Genomic DNA, 15,940 nt, shown 5'->3' with positions numbered 1-15,940 from the left:
TTTGGCTGGCTGAGATGGTGTAGTATCTGTCACACTTCTCTCATTATGGCTGCAAACTGTTATGTCTCTTAAGTTCTTGGCATGAGTGCATTCTCACTCTGTGATGGGCATACACCCTCACAAATCCATGTGATGTTCATCGTGCATACAGCTGCAGTAATCACATATGGGTTCTCTGCCGTCAGGCGGGTCCTCGGTCGGCCGAATTCCAAAGTCTTGGTCCGGCGTCGGTTGTTGTCGCCTTCTTCCCTGACGTCAGTGCGACAGGGTTATATAAGTCACAGCCGACGCCATATTCTTCAGTCTTTTTTGCTGCGTGGTGCCCGAAGCAGAAGCAGTTCGCAAGTGCCGGTCGGCCAGCTCCTGAATTTACGAAAAATTGGAAACCGAAGTCTTCTTTAAAGCTAAGTACCCCGTTGGGGAAACTTTTCTTGCCTCAGACCTATGTCAGACAAAGTTAACAGTTGTATTTCTTGTGGGAAGCAAATACCGCATAAGGATTTCCATTCCCTCTGCATACCTTGTTTAGGCCCAGACCACGACGTCTCGGGCTGTCGCTTTTGTGCGACTTTCAATAAACGCACTATTAAGCGTCGGGGAGTTAAGCCCAACATTATTTTGGTAAAGCCTTTGATTATAAAATGTCATCGGATACTCCGACTACCGTTTTGTCCAAAAAACACAAGGACAAAGACCGACACGCGAGGCCCGCGGTCTCCACTGACACCACGCCAAAACCGGCTACACGTGGTCCGGTTCTCAGCGAGACGCCTATGCAGTCCCTTACTACCGACGACACTTCCTTGGTGGTGTCTTCTGTACCCGAGACCGCAGGTACCTCGGCCCTTACTCAGACTACAACCACCGAAACCACTGCTAGTGTTGAACCTCCTAATGGGGACAGGTCCACTTCTTCCCAGGGTGTTTTTAGGCCCTCTTCTTCCTTCTCCATTAAGGCCTTTACTAAGACCAAATCAGCCATGCATTCCAAGAGGCCTGTTGCACAGGGCCCATCCCCAGCCCCCTCCAGACAAGAGACCCAGAGTGGAGGAAGATTCCCCCTCTTCTGAACAGGGCTCCATGGTCTCAGAACATTCTGATGTAGAGGAACACTCGTACTCCCCTTATGAAGATTCTGATGCAGAACAGCCCATTCCTTCTATATCTCCCCCAGAGGATTTTTCCTTTGGGGAAACCTTGCACACCTTGAGGGAGCACTTCCATTGGGAAGGCCAAGACTTTTCTGATTCCAAGAAAAGGCTTAGGGAATTTCTTTTGTTACCTCAGCACAGACCTCTGGCTATACCTCCTGTCCTGGACATACTTGATGATGTTTATTCGGAGGCTTGTCTTAATCCGGATTCCCTGCCTCCTGCCCCAGTCAAACCTGATAGGTACTACAGAGTTCCTAATTCTCACCAATTTCTGTTCAAAAGCCATAAAGCTGACCCTGAAACCATTTCTCAAGGCCCCAAGGGAATGAAGGCCTCTACTGCTAAGAATCCACTACCTTCCGAAAGAGAATCTAGATCCTTAGAAAGGTGGGGAAAAAAGGTATACACCTCGGCCACCCTAGCTATGAGAGCCTTAAATTGTCAGTTCCATATGGTTAAATATCATCAGTTTCTGTTATCACAATTAAGAAACAAAATGTCTCAGCCTGAACAACCAGATTTAAAGGAATTGCAGGATATAATGCATAGTGCAGAACAAGTGGGTAAACACACCTTACAATGTGGCTATGATGCCTTAGAGGCCTCAAGTAGAGCTGCTGTTACAGGATCAGTTATTCATAGACATGCCTGGCTTAGGGAACAAAGTTTGCCTGACCATGTTAAAGCTAAACTGCTAGATGCTTCTTTACAAAAGGATGTGTTATTTGGTACTAATGCTGAGGAGATACTATAAAAAAAACTATGGTCTCAACACAGCCACAATTTGGAAACAATAATACCAATAATTCCCTGTTTGCAAAAGGAATTTCTATGGTGGGCCCAAGCATGCCAAACAAGCACAGGCCTCCCATTCTGCAAGCCTCAAGCAAATCAAGTCATCTCAACAGACACCTCAGATTACGCCTGGGGGGCGCACATGACAGACAGGTGCATTCAGGGCAAATGGTCCCAAAAGGAAAAGCACCTTCACATCAATCAAAAAGAAATGCTAGCAGTGATAAATGCAATTACAGCTTTCAAGGACCTCCTGCATCCAGGACAATTGCTTATAAGAACAGACAACACCACATTACTGTGGTGTTGTCTGTTCTTATAAGCAATTGTCCTGCATCCAGGACAATTGCTTATAAGAACAGACAACACCACAGTAATGTGGTATATAAACAAACAAGGAGGAACACATTCAAATCCCCTGTGCAGACTAGCCATGACACTTTGGAACTTGGCTCTGGAAAGGCAAATCGAACTTCAAGCACAGTACTTGCCAGGTTTGGAAAACACGCTGGCAGACAATCTAAGCAGAAATATGACAGATCCACACGAATGGAAGCTACATCCACAGGTGTTTACAAAGATAATCCAAGTGTGGGGAAGGCCAGATATAGATCTCTTCGCCTCCCACAGGAATCATCAACTGGAAAAGTTTTGTTCAAGGACCTCTCACCCAAAGGCCTGGAGAGTGGACGCCCTTTCATTCAGTTGGACAGGATGGACAGTTTACGCTTTCCCACCTCTGCCTCTTCTACCCAAGGTGCTCTTGAAAGCAAGAGCAGACAGACCGAAGATGATACTGATTGCTCCAGACTGGCCAAGACAGCACTGGTACCCACTCCTAAGGAGCCTAACACATACTCCTCCCTGGCCACTACCTCTGATTCCTCATCTGCTGACTCAGCACAGCTACAAAACTCTTCACAGTCAGCTGAAAACGCTCAATCTTGCTGCATGGAAAATTGCTTAACACCACAACAGACCCTACTCACCAAAGAGGTGCAGGATGTCATTTTGGTGGCCAGGAGGCCATCTACTAGGAAGACTTACTCCGCAAAATGGAAACGGTTTTGCTCTTGGAATGAGAAAAAAGGCCAGGACCCTAGAAAACTGAATTTGCCTCAGACATTACAGTATCTAGCTGAGCTGCTGAACAGTGGACTTTCATTTTCCTCCATAAAAATCCATGCCTCAGCCATTTCTGCAGAATTCAATACGGATCCACCATTATTCTCTCACCCACTTTTAAGACAATTCCTCAGAGGGGCTAAGAATATAAGACCCCCAAGGAAACAACCAATACCAGCCTGGGATCTTAATTACATTCTAGAAAAATTAACATTGCCTCCCTTTGAGCCAGCTGCCTCAACAGATTTGAAATATTTGTCCTGGAAAACAGCTTTCCTTCTGGCCATTACCTCAGCTTGTAGGGTTTCGGAGCTGCAAGCCCTCATGGCTGTACAGCCCTTTCTCATCTTCCATCAGGACAGGGTCTTCCTTCAAACCAACCCGTCATTTATGCCTAAAGTGGTATCCAGGGTAGCTTTAAATCAAGCCATACACTTACCTACCTTCTACCCCAACCCTCAAAACAAAGGGGAAAAGCTGCTACATTCCTTATACATCCATAGACAGCTAAGTTATTACTTGGACAGAACAAAGCCTTTCAGGAAATCTGAACAACTTTTTGTGTCCTATGCTGTAGGAGCTCAGGGAAAGCCGGTTACCAAACAGACTATTTCAAAATGGATAGGCCACTGCATACGATTCTGTTACTCCTGTCATGGGAAATCTGTCCCTGTAGGCATCAGACCCCACTCCACCAGGGCCACAGCTACCTCTACAGCCTTCCTCAGAGGAGTTCCTACCAAAGATATTTTGGAGGCAGCCACTTGGAGTTCTGTACATACCTTCACAAGACACTACCACCTGCCTTTATATTCCAAAACTAGAGCAGGCTTTGCTACTGCTGTGTTGCAGGGCATTCTGGCTCATCCCAGTTCCACCTAGTGCCTACCACCCTGTGCGTAGCTTTGGGATTCTACCCATATGTGATTACTGCAGCTGTATGCACGATGAACATAGTACAGTTTTGTACCTACCATAGATATAGATGTTCGAGTGCTAATACAGCTGCAGTCCAGGTTTCCCTCCCTCCTTCCCCTCTAGATAAAGGATTAGTGGCTAACTCCTCCTCATACATCCTATTTTGGGTTATCCTCCTATGGTGTATTTGCTTGCAACTACTCTTTTTTGATGACATTGCATTGCTTGAATATATATATATATATATATATATATATATATATATATATATATATATACACATATATATACACATATAGCTATATTATTTATGTATTGCCTTCCTTTTGGGGGCACCTGACATCTGGGGCAAGAAAGACTGAAGAATATGGTGTCGGCTGTGACTTGTATACCCCTGTCACAGTGACGTCAGGGAAGAAGGCGACAACAACCGACGCCGGACCAAGACTTTGGAATTCGGCCGAGCAGCTGTATTAGCACTCGAACATCTACATTTATGGTAGGTACAAAACTGTACTTTTTGGAGCTACATTTGGACCTCTGTGAAGCGTTTACTGTCAGATGCTTACTCTACTCCCTCAACTAGCTTCTGTAGCACCTATTATTGGTAGCCAAACCCACATCAGCTGGAATACATTCATGGCAAAAACATCTTCACTGCAGAGCTTGGCCCACTGCGTCTAGTTCTAGCTTCCATCTTATTCATTTATATATTAATGTATAAGCACCACTGTATCCTTTCCTTTCTATGTTCATTATTTAGAAAATATGTTGTTCTTATAGTCAGCTATTTCTTGTCACTTGTTGAAAGCTATAGATGTAGCCAGAAGGTATGCTTTGTAATCCAAATTAAAATGCTAATTGCACGTCTTGGAAGGCTTTGGAAATGCAGTGACTGCATATCATTCAGTACATTTTATACATGTTGTGTATTGTTCGTGTTAGTGTATAATATCTTGTAAATCCAAATGAATATTTGGACATTTTCTGATTAGATGTCAGTGAAGTGACCAGTCTGTGTAGTTTAATCCTGACTGCAAGCCATAGTTTCCCAATTTGGTGTTGTAACATGCTGCATTTGACAGTAAGTGTAATGTCAGTGTCACAGTCTACATTATTTCCTTAAATGGAGTGGAAATAGTAGATATAGTTAAAATGTAGATGATATATTAACTCAAAAAAAAAAATCAAAACTAAGTTCTTTGCCATGTGCCATAAAAATAAAATTGAAATGCAAGAATGTACAATGCAAACTTTTACTAACCGATAAAACCTTCCCACAACACTTACTCAAAGGAATAGTGGTCCTAATTGCATTTCTGGTACTGCTGTGACTTATAACATAGTTACATTTAAGCAAATTCCTAAAAACACAGAGTTCAATATTCATGCCTCATTAACTCATTCACTCCAGTGGAGCTCAGGAAGTTTGCACTGTAACTTCCAATGGAGAAGAGCTTAAACCTTTTGACAGACTCATTACAAACATATCTTCATATCTCTGGAACCATAGGGGGTTATAAAAAAAGTATAAATGGCAAACTCTTAAGCACAAATTATTTTTATAGTGGTTGTATTCCTTAGGTTCTAGGTCTTAAACCAAATTTTATAAGTCACAGTAAACACAGTGACTATTACATTTGTAATATTTTGTAAACAATTTACAATATCTCGGCAACCACTCAAGTTACACTCATACTGTCAGCAGTATTTTATTCATCTAGCTGAGAGCTGCCATATGAAAGGAGTTCTGTGTTGCCCAGTTGTTAAAATATTTAGAAAAATGTGAAAATTGTATCTATAGAAATTAATATCCTAAAAACAGGTTAATATCTATTTACCTGCACTAGACAGAGGCCAAATATTAATGCATTTGAGTTTGCCCTTGTATAAGCTTTAAGGAAACATTTTAAAACCTTGTTCATAGCATGGTTTTGGAATTATTGATACAAATATGAACAAGCAATATCTGACACCTACAGGTGTCAGTAGGAGTTAACTGCAGATGCTCCTGAAAGCATCACTCTGATGCAATGAGTTAAATACACAACATAGTACCACTGTCACTCACCTTTAAGAAAGTGTTGTTACTTGTTAGTAAAAGTTTGCATATTCTGCAGTTCTGCTTTTTATTTTTGTGGTATATGATTTATATGTTTTGCTTTTTTTCAGTTAGTTTATTTATATGTTATGATAAAACCAAGATCCTTGACTGTAATGCCTTAAGTGTTTTGTACTCTGCAGTTTACTGTGACAGCTGTGATCTTTGACAACATATTGCAGCAATTATGTAGTAGAGTAGATGGTGCGAACTTGTGGAATACAGCTAATTCTGAGACTGTAATTCAAGAATTTAATAAATTGAGGATTTAATTTGGGCAATGAAGAAAGAACTGAATTTTTTTTACTATTATTATTATCAGAAAATACAGGAGAAATATATTGAACTTCACCGTTTCCTTGAGGTTTGCGAAGAGTTAAAAACTCCTTTTGCTAAGATTGGTGAAAATGAAGCTGACTTGAAAGGGAAATCAAAAAGTAAACAACTGTAACAATATTATTGAATGCTGTAAAGGACGTAAAAGAATTGTAGTTGGGATCTTAATAGGAGCAAACTAGATAGAAGTACATAGAATCTATGGGAGCAATGCATGCAGTAAAATGCTGGTACAGAAAGGCAGTTTAATGTTCTGTTTTCTTTCTTTTTTGCCCTTCAGTCAAAAAGCTTGGGGGGGGGGTTGGATGTAGAAGCAAATGCACCAGTCAGGTTTTTGCAGGCAAAGTCCTTCATTCAAAGAGCTGGGGGGGGGGGGTCAGGGGTGATGGATTGCAGACAGTGCAGCACTCGACTTTCAACTGTCAACCAAAGATTTTTTTTTTTCTCTTCACCCAAAGAGCTTAGGGGGCAGGCAGTATTCTGAGAGACTGGGACAGGGCACTAGATGAGCCACATATAGTTCTGAAGTTAATAAAACTTTTTTTAAAAAAGAAATAATGATGCTGACTTGAAGGAATGGTGGGAAAATTTGACTTCTCAATACACTAAAGGGGGGGTACTAGTTTTGATTGAGAGGGACAGACAAAAGCATGCAAAATTAGTGGCAGGCATACATAATTTGCAGGAAAACCTTAAAAGCAAAGGTGTATAGTGATTTTTTTTTGTTTCAAATGGCATATACAGCATATACATATTGATTTGGAGAAACATGAAAAAGCAGTAGTAACATAGAAGAAAAGAAAATTCATTGTGGTTGCTAGGGGTTACCAGAAGGGTAATATTTTCAACTGAAGACATCAACGTTTCTTTGAGACCAGAGGGAGGCTGGCCAAGAACTTGCACAGCATGCACATGAGATCAACCTCAGTTTCAGGCAGAATCTTCATTTTAGCAGGTTGAACTGTGGGAGTGCCCCGGACAAAAGAATGAGTTTCACTTCATTTTCTTTGGCTTCCTCAAATAATGATCATGAGGCCATGTAAGAGGAGTGGAGAATGGAGGGTAGACAAGAATGGGATTCTCCCCCCACGTCAACAGAGCATCTGTGTAAGTATGTGACTTAACTGTTGTAAACGTATCTCACATGAAAATATCTACTGAATTGCTTACTGAGCTAACTAAAGGTCTTACATATTTAACTTAATAGCTGTCCTTCTGAAACAGAGATTATTTTGGACGTGTAAGTTTTTGTTACAAACTGTAGTTAAGATATTTATTTTCCAAAACTGGCAATATGGAGGATTTTGTGGTCATGGAAGACACTTCAGTGGATGGCATAAGTATTTATAAAGTAGATTCAGCACTTTTGAGGACAGTGAAATGGTTTCTTGTTCACTACCTTTCTGGTAATGTTGTACTTGATAAGATTGTTGTATTTAAATGACCAGTTCCAGAAAACACTGGCATTTCAGTTTTCACATTTTCTAAAATTGATTTTAAGTTGGTCACCTTTGAGGAAGTGCTGTTTACAAAGTTTGTTTATTTAGTAAAAGTTTGTATTTTTTTTTTTTTTTTTTTAATTTTTTTATGGTTTGTAGTTTATACAGGCGAAATTTCCTAGAGCAAATATCATAACTGTAGCAAGTTCACCTTGCTTCATGTGCATATCCCCAAAGTGGCACCCCCACCAAGTATAAGTTGAGGAACCAAAAATAAATAAAAAGTGCTCTGCTTGCTAAAACTCCTACAAGCAGCCTACTTTTGCACTCTCTAACCTCAGAGAACTTCAATTGAACTGCAAATGCAATAATGACTGTCACGTATGCTAATGCTGCAATCCAGCATCATTGGTACTTATCGATCCTGGCCTCTGGCAGCTTGCATTTGGGACAGCTGCCCTCTTTACTGCACCCTAGTTACAGCTCAATCTAAGATGGCACTTTGGTAAATTGCACCTCATAATTATTTAACAGTAAAGAGAAATGCACCCCTGACTTCAGAGGTCTTTAGTCAGATATTTTCAGCTGATCACATCATCATCATCATCATATTTCTACATTTTCTCTTGTTCTTGCACATTTTGTGGGGAGTTGCACCTACTGATGGGTGCAGTGATATCATGCATCTGGCTAAGAGGGTGTGCTATGACCTTGCACCATTCATTTTTAGTTGTTTGCCAGAACTAGAACCCTTTTCTTCACAGGGTAAGAAAAGCAGGAAGGAATCCCGAGCTTCTCAAGAGAAGAACAGTTGGCCAGAGCTGCACATTTTCTACCTCCTGTTTCCCTTTGACACACAATTCACTATTCAAATGTGAATCACCAGCACTGCTTACAGGAAGCTCTGTGCCAGTGTTGTCTGGTTTCACAGCTGCATATATTTATTTTAAGATGTTTGAGCCAATCTGTATTCTATCAGCGGTATAGTATCTTTTGCTTCCACTGTACTTCAAGGAGAAAGCAAACAAACCTGTTTCATAGACTAAATATAGTCTCCACCAGCTATCTATATTCCTTCATGTTTTCATACATAAATCTTAACTCCTGAAGGCTATTGTCATACAAAGATAATCTCCACCAGCCATCTATATTCCTTCATGTTTTCATACATATATCTTAACTCCTGAAGGATATTGTCATGCAACAAAGGGGCTCCATTGTATTGTATTGTAAATTGAACGTGTAACTTTTCATCTTATTGCAGTAGTAGTACATTGACACCTTCTGCTTTGGTAAATTAATGACTGGACCCACTCCACTAATCATTAACTCTTTCTACTTTATCTCCTTTCATAATCTTGTACATGGTCTTCATTTCTCAGGCCATGCTTCTTTCATCTTCAGACGAAAGTCTCTCGTTTAGGAAATTTTCTTTACAGGCATTAGTGCACTTATATGAAGCATTAGTACTTTAAATGTTTTAAAGTAATTGTTGAACAACAGTAAATTTTTAGACTATGCAAAAAAGTAGTATAACCTAACGTCGTTTCCTTGTGTAATATTTGCAATATCATATTTGAATATTTTTGCCTGTACTTTTGTGCTTTTTGCTCACAAGGTAGTGGCTGAAAATGGTCCAAGGACCCGTCCACCCATCCAGTGAACAAAGAATAAATAAGTAAATTGAAAATGTACCATATATAAATAATGACTTTTTTAAACACTTTCGTTAGGAAGTAGTCACATAGACAAAGGCATTTGACAGAATGCAATTTAAACTGTTACAAATGAAGCTTGGATTTTATTTTAGTGCTAGCTGTGAACCAATGCTTATTAAGTTGCGTGAAGTAGTTGTCATAAGCTGCAACCATGTCACACATAAGCTTCATTAGTAGTGTTTTTCTTTGCAGGTTTTCAGCTGTCAGTGCAACTGTTATGTAGCTGAAGATCAACAGTTTCAGTGGACTGAAAAGGTAAAAAAACAAAATTGTTATATTTTTTTTAGCGGTTTTATAGCACTGAGAAGCTGTTTTGTCACACTCTGTCTTTGCATTATATATTTCTGAAGGGAAATTTAACATGATCAGATTTCAAATAGGACTGTATGAAATGTAGAAGTTCTGTGATATTTGCCTTGGTTTTCATCTTCCCCAAATATTGGGTCAGGCATTGGTATCAAGTCCATCTTTGTTGGCGTAAATGTTGTGGGCATGACTCTGAATGTAACAAGCAGGGTTAAAATAGTGGGCCCAGCATCTGAGCAGCTAAACAGGAAGGGTATACTTGACAGGCAGTTGGTCTGCACTTATGCCTTGCTGGGCGATGTGAGGAGTAGGTTTGATTACCACAAGTGTCCCGTAGTTTAGACCTTAAGACAGCAGTGGCTCACAGCACAGCGTGTATTGGCTCAGCCTTCTTGGAAACCGCGCATTGTAAGGTGGCACTTAATGAGACTCCGTGCAGGACCAGTATGCAGATTAGTGTTTAAAAAAAAAATCCTCGACAGCTCTAGGTGATGCTAATCAGGCCGTAAACAAAAGTCATGCACTTAATGTAGTGCTATATCTGTATTGGTGGTCACCTGTAAGACTAAGACCAGCAAATACTTAGTTTGGCCCTAAAACTTTCTCCAGCCAACAACCCATACTCCTTGCCCGTAATCCTGTGCACCCAATGCCCCCTTGTTCAGATCTCTGAAGCTTTCAACAGCAGTAGCAACAAAAAAGGAACAGTTTGCAGTGGACCTTGGAATGGGGGCTCAAAGGTGGGGTCATTGACAGAGATGAAACCACAAGCTCAGAGCTAGCATTACGGTATATGACTTCCATATCTGATATTGGGAGATTTTTCTCTGTCACCTGCAGGATGTAGTCTCAAGTTAAACCTCTTGGGTAGTTTATCATAATAAAAGACCTCTCACAATAGCAACTCAAAAAGCTGTTGTCCATTTCATGGTGCCTTACAAAGGTATTAAAAGGTCTGCAAGGTAGCCATGGATCTTATACTGTGAACTTTGCAACCTTAGGGGTATGGGTTTGCCAGGAGGAAGAGTTACTCTGGAAGACTTTCAGCCACTCTTTTTAGAAGAGCAGGAAACAAACAAATGACAAATGTTCCTGTTTGACTTAGTTCTATCCAGTTTAGACCTGAAATATTTGAGTTCATCCATATGATGCAGCCGATATTGAGCTTTGTTGGAATAGTTTGGGAGGAATAGAGGAAGGTGAGCACACGAGTGAATTTTGGCACCATGCTGAGGTAGTGTCTACTAAGAATAAAGTTTCCAAGGTACATCTAGTTTGCTGAAAAAACTGGTTCAAGTGGAGAAAGAGTATGCTTTTGATGGGGGAACAGAGGTGTGAACACTTCCTTCAGGAATGTCTTGTCTTACGTTTAAGGAAACAAAGAAAATGAGTTTGCACCATTTTAATATCTATATTAAATCAGCACATTTTAATCTGTAATGTGGGATGTTATGTAGTCCAATCTCGCCTACATTCTTACCCGTGGGTTCGGAGCCAAATGTCGGCTCGGACTCGGCCATACTTTAGCTCAAAGTCTTTCTATTGGCTGGGCTAAGATGGTATCCCATACTGCACTGCTCTCTATCCCTAGATCTCGTTTGCCGCTTGTGTAGCTCGGACGTGATCTCGCTCTTGGCTGTGGCTAAGTACCTTTTCTTCTTTATAGCAGAGAAGTTTTTTGCAAAAAAAGCTGTTTTCATAGCTATTTGTGTGTGTTTCTTGAACTGTGTTGTGGAAAAGTTGTTTTTTTTTAAAGCATGTTCTTGTGGTATCCCACTAGCTGTTTCCAATGGGCTAGGCCCGTTTCAGTTAGAGGACGTAGTCTGTCCCCTTGCTTTCCTTGTGTGCTAACTTTTTCCCTTGGGCTAAAACCGTTTAAATTAGAGGAATTAGTCCTCCCCCTTGTACTTGTGTCTAGGACAGTTTTAGTTAGAGGTCTTTGTGGTGTACTGTTTGTTTGTCCTGTTCCTGCGCTTGTGGCTGTTTGACCGTTGGTCTAGTTTTTGAGTTAGTTACTTGGTGTTTGTGTTAACTATGTGTAAAGATACTAAGGAGCATAAGCCCTCGGGCTTTAAGAAGTGCACCAAGTGTAGTTATAAGATGTCCATCATTGATGGACACTCTGTGTGTACTGTCTGGGAGCGATTCACCTCCAGGAATCATGTAGTTTTTGTCATGTTTTTAGCCAGCGTGTTCTTCAGGAAAGGAAGAACAAATTGATTTTGAAGGGACTTCTGAAACCCTCCTTCGAGGAGGGTTTGGAGAGAGCTTCCAGCTTTAGGTCTTCTCCATCAAAAGCTAAATCTTCCAAGGCTAAAAAGCGATTCCCGGCTCCATCAGTATCATCGGAGCCGCCGGAGATAACAGCAAAATCTTCAATGACATCCTCGGCTCCATTGTCCTCGTAGCCGCAGGAAGTGTCAGTGGTTATGGAACCTGCTCCGGCTCGAATTTTCTTGGAGCCTGTTCGGTGCCGGTTGCCTAGCATTAGGCCGGTATCTCCTCCTTGCAGGTCTCCTTAAGAGAGGAGGTCTCGATCTCCTTCCCTGTCCTCCAGATCCCAAATCTTCCAGGACCTTATCGGATGTGGACGTCGATAGAGTGGTGCAGAGACTTCTTCAGTCACTGGTACTGGCAAAATTGTTTTTGGCTCTGACCCAGTCAGCTCTGGAGCCGGTCCCTCTACCTACATCGATACTTCCTCCTCCAAGTGTATCTCAGCTTTTGGAGCCGGAGTGCTCGGCTCCGTGTGATGTCCCTAGGTCGGTTCTGACAGCCCCTCCTGGCTTATCGATTCCAACGTCAGCTCCGACCCCGTCAGCGGCGTCCACGGGGTTCAGGACTCTGGATTCCTCGGTCGGACCAGAGGGAGAGGCTTCAAGACATCTCTCGGCTCCTAGTCTCCCTCTTGGTGTTTCGGCGTGGGGGAGCTCGACTCCTTTCTCTGCTTCAGAGGCTGGTCGATCTTCGGACCCGGGAGAACCAGCTTTCGAGGCCATGAGGAGCGCACTGGCCAGGTCGTCAGCGGCATCATACGGTTCGCTCACTCTGTCCCCTATAGCACCGGTGCAGGTCTCTGATTGCCCTCTGTCTCTTGACAGTGGAGCTCCAAGGCCTCAGGGTACCCCCACGAGTGGTCCCCATATTTCTGAGGGCCCCTCAGAGGTTTTGTCTGAGGAGCCACCCAGAAAGAGAATGTGCAAGAGGAAGCACATAGATTCCCAAGATGAGTCTCTCACGTCAGATACCGACCTCGAGGAATCTGAGTGGTCCCCTAAGTCATCCTCTGAGGATGTTTCTTTCTCTGACATCCTAGAGATTTTGAAGCAAAGAGGTGACTGGCCATCCAAAGCCCCTTCCGAAGAGGAGTCGGTGTTCCTGAGGGCCTTTGGTGCTCAGCCCTCTGCCTCCTGGGTGTCTCCACCCTTTGAGCTTCTGGATCTGGTTTGTCGAAGGGTGTGGGAAACCCCTGACTCTGTGGAACCTGTCCCTAGGAGACCCAATAAATTTTTGTCTGCCCCTCCTGATAAGGAATTTCTGTCCAAGGGAGTCCCTGTGGATACCAGGGGAGGGGGTGGTTATTCAGGTAGACGCCGCCCTAGGGGCAGAGGAGGCCCTTGCAACTCGGGAGACCGCGATTCCTTTCGTGGTTCTCCCTACCGCCGCTCCTGATGGGAGGCCTGAATGTGCGTTTTCTTAGCCAGTCAGTGGTCAAATCTCACTATACCCAGAGGCCTGGCAAGTTATCACCCAGGAACAATGGATTCTACGAATAATTTCTGGAGGATATGTCATTCTCTTCTCGTCAACTCCCCCTCCAGTCAAGAAAATCCCGGATGTTCCACCCAGTCAAAGGGATTCCGCAGCTTCAGAAGTTTCAAAGCTGCTAGAAAAAGGAGCCATCCAACATGTCCTCTCAGGCCAGATCGGATTAGTGACTTACTCCAGAATCATTTTGGTGCTGAAAAGGACAGGGGACCTGAGACCCATTTTGGATCTCAGCCGACTGAACACACATGTGCAAAAGTCCAAGTTCCGAATGGTCACGTTGCAATCTGTTCTCCCACTGTTGGGAAAAGAAGTGCGGATGTGCTCCATCGACCTCAAGGATGCTAATGACCACATAAAGATGGACAGGGCATCCAGAAGTCACCTACGCTTCTGGCTGGGAGCTAGTCACTTTCAGTTTCGAGCCCTGCCCTTTGGTCTCACCACAGCCCCAGGGTGTTTACCAAATGCATGGCAGTGGTGACTGCTCACTTGAGACGTCAGGGATTCCAAGTGTTTCCATACCTGGATGACTGGCTCCTTACTGCCACCACCAGGCATCTGCTACTTCAGACCAGAGATGCTACTATCAACCTATGTCAACAGTTGGGCATCACCTTGAACTGGGAAAAATCTGCCTTGTTGCCCTCGCAGCATGTCACATTTATAGGCACCAAATTAGACACCGTCCTCATGCGGGCATTTCTACCACAGAAAAGAATCAGAGTCCTACAACGACAGGTTTATGCCTTGCTCCCACTGAGAAGAGTGAAGGCAAGATTGGTCCTCCAATTGTTGGGGACGATGGCTGCTACAATTATGTTAGTCCCCCTGGCAAGGTTACATATGAGGCTCCTTCAGTGGCTACTCTTCGCCCAGTGGTCTCTTCAACATCTTCCACTTTCTCACTCTATCCTACTCACAGACAGGTGCAAATTGGATCTCAGTTGGTGGCTTCACACCGTCAATCTGAATGCGGGAAAGCCCTTTGTTCCTTCGCCTTTGGTTGCCACGGTGACCACGGATGCCTCCCAGATGGGATGGTTAGGCATTATCTAGGCAAGACAGTCCAAGGCACGTGGCAACAGCATGAGATGCATCTGCATATCAATGTCCTGGAGATGAGAGCAGTGCTACTAGCTTTGCAAGCACTTCAGAGCTTTCTTCCTCTCTGGACTATTGCAATCCACTCGGACAATATGTCGGAGGTATGGTATCTGAACAAACAGGGAGGAACCAAGTCGTACCCTCTTTGCAGAGAGGCCATGCGAGTGTGGCAGTGGGCAGTGTCTTCCCAACGTTTTCTGGTAGCAACGCACATTCCAAGGAAGTCCAGTGTGATCGCAGACAGGCTAAGCAGAGCTATTCTGATGCCTTACGAGTGGTCCCTGAACTGTCAAGTTGCGGAGCAGATTTTCCACAGGTGGGGGTCAGCCATGCTGCGACCTTTTTGCCAGCCCCCTCAGTGCCAAATACAGCAGCTACTTCACCCTTATCCCCCCTCAGGGGGAGTCACCCAGGGACACTCTAGTCCACGATTGGCCCTCCAGTCTACTATATGCCTTCCCTCCGGTTCCTTTGCTGTCAAAGGTTATTCAGAAAGCGCAATCCTTGGGAAGCAAAATGATTCTGATTGCTCCACACTGGCCTCATCAAATTTGGTTCCCCTTTCTCCATCCCTATCTCATGGATGCTCCTTGGATTCTGGGCCCACAACCAGACTTACTGACTCGCATGTCAGGGCAGCTCCATCCCTCTCTTCGGACCCTCCGGTTGACAGCTTGGCTACTCCACTTCCGTCATTAGTTAGGCATCACCATTTTTCACCGGAGGTGGTTCATATTCTGTCTTCCTCTCATAAGCCTTCGACCAGGAAGATTTATTACAGCAAATGGAAGAGATTTTACATCTGGGCACATGCCAAAAAGATTGACCCTTACACATCTCCAATCTCTTCAGTATTGGAGTTCCTTTCTATGCTTTTCAACCAGGGATCAGCTGCCACAACCATTAAAGTCCAGTTGACAGCGATTTCTACCTTTCATGTCGCAGACGAACCTAGTCTAATGGCACATACTCTGTAAGGCTTTCCTGAAGGGCACTTTATTGCTTTGTCCTCCTGTCTCTGAACCTGTTATGCCTTGGGACTTACTTTGTTCTACAGGGTCTTACTTCACCCCCCTTTGAGCCTGCAGCCACTTGTGATTTAAAATTCTTAACTTGGAAGACTGTATTTTTGGTAGCCATCACGTCAGCCAGACGTGTTTCAGAGCTTCAAGC

General features: G+C 43.3%; 1 protein-coding gene across 1 annotated transcript in view; it reads left to right on the top strand.

Annotated features, from left to right (window-relative positions):
- PSMG1 (proteasome assembly chaperone 1) overlaps nt 1-15,940 on the top strand; it is a 551,386-nt gene that overhangs the window by 280,285 nt on the left and 255,161 nt on the right. Inside the window, exon 4 of the mRNA XM_044071460.1 lies at nt 9,779-9,841. Within this exon, the coding sequence (XP_043927395.1) occupies nt 9,779-9,841 (63 nt within the window). The remainder of the gene's footprint in view (nt 1-9,778; nt 9,842-15,940) is intronic.

Source organism: Protopterus annectens, chromosome 5.part0, assembly GCF_019279795.1.
Source record: "Protopterus annectens isolate FY-2018-M chromosome 5.part0, PAN1.0, whole genome shotgun sequence".
In the NCBI taxonomy this organism is placed as follows: Eukaryota; Metazoa; Chordata; order Ceratodontiformes; family Protopteridae; genus Protopterus; species Protopterus annectens.
The sequence above is the reverse complement of the archived record's forward strand: the minus strand, read 5'-3'. Positions and strand labels throughout refer to the sequence as shown.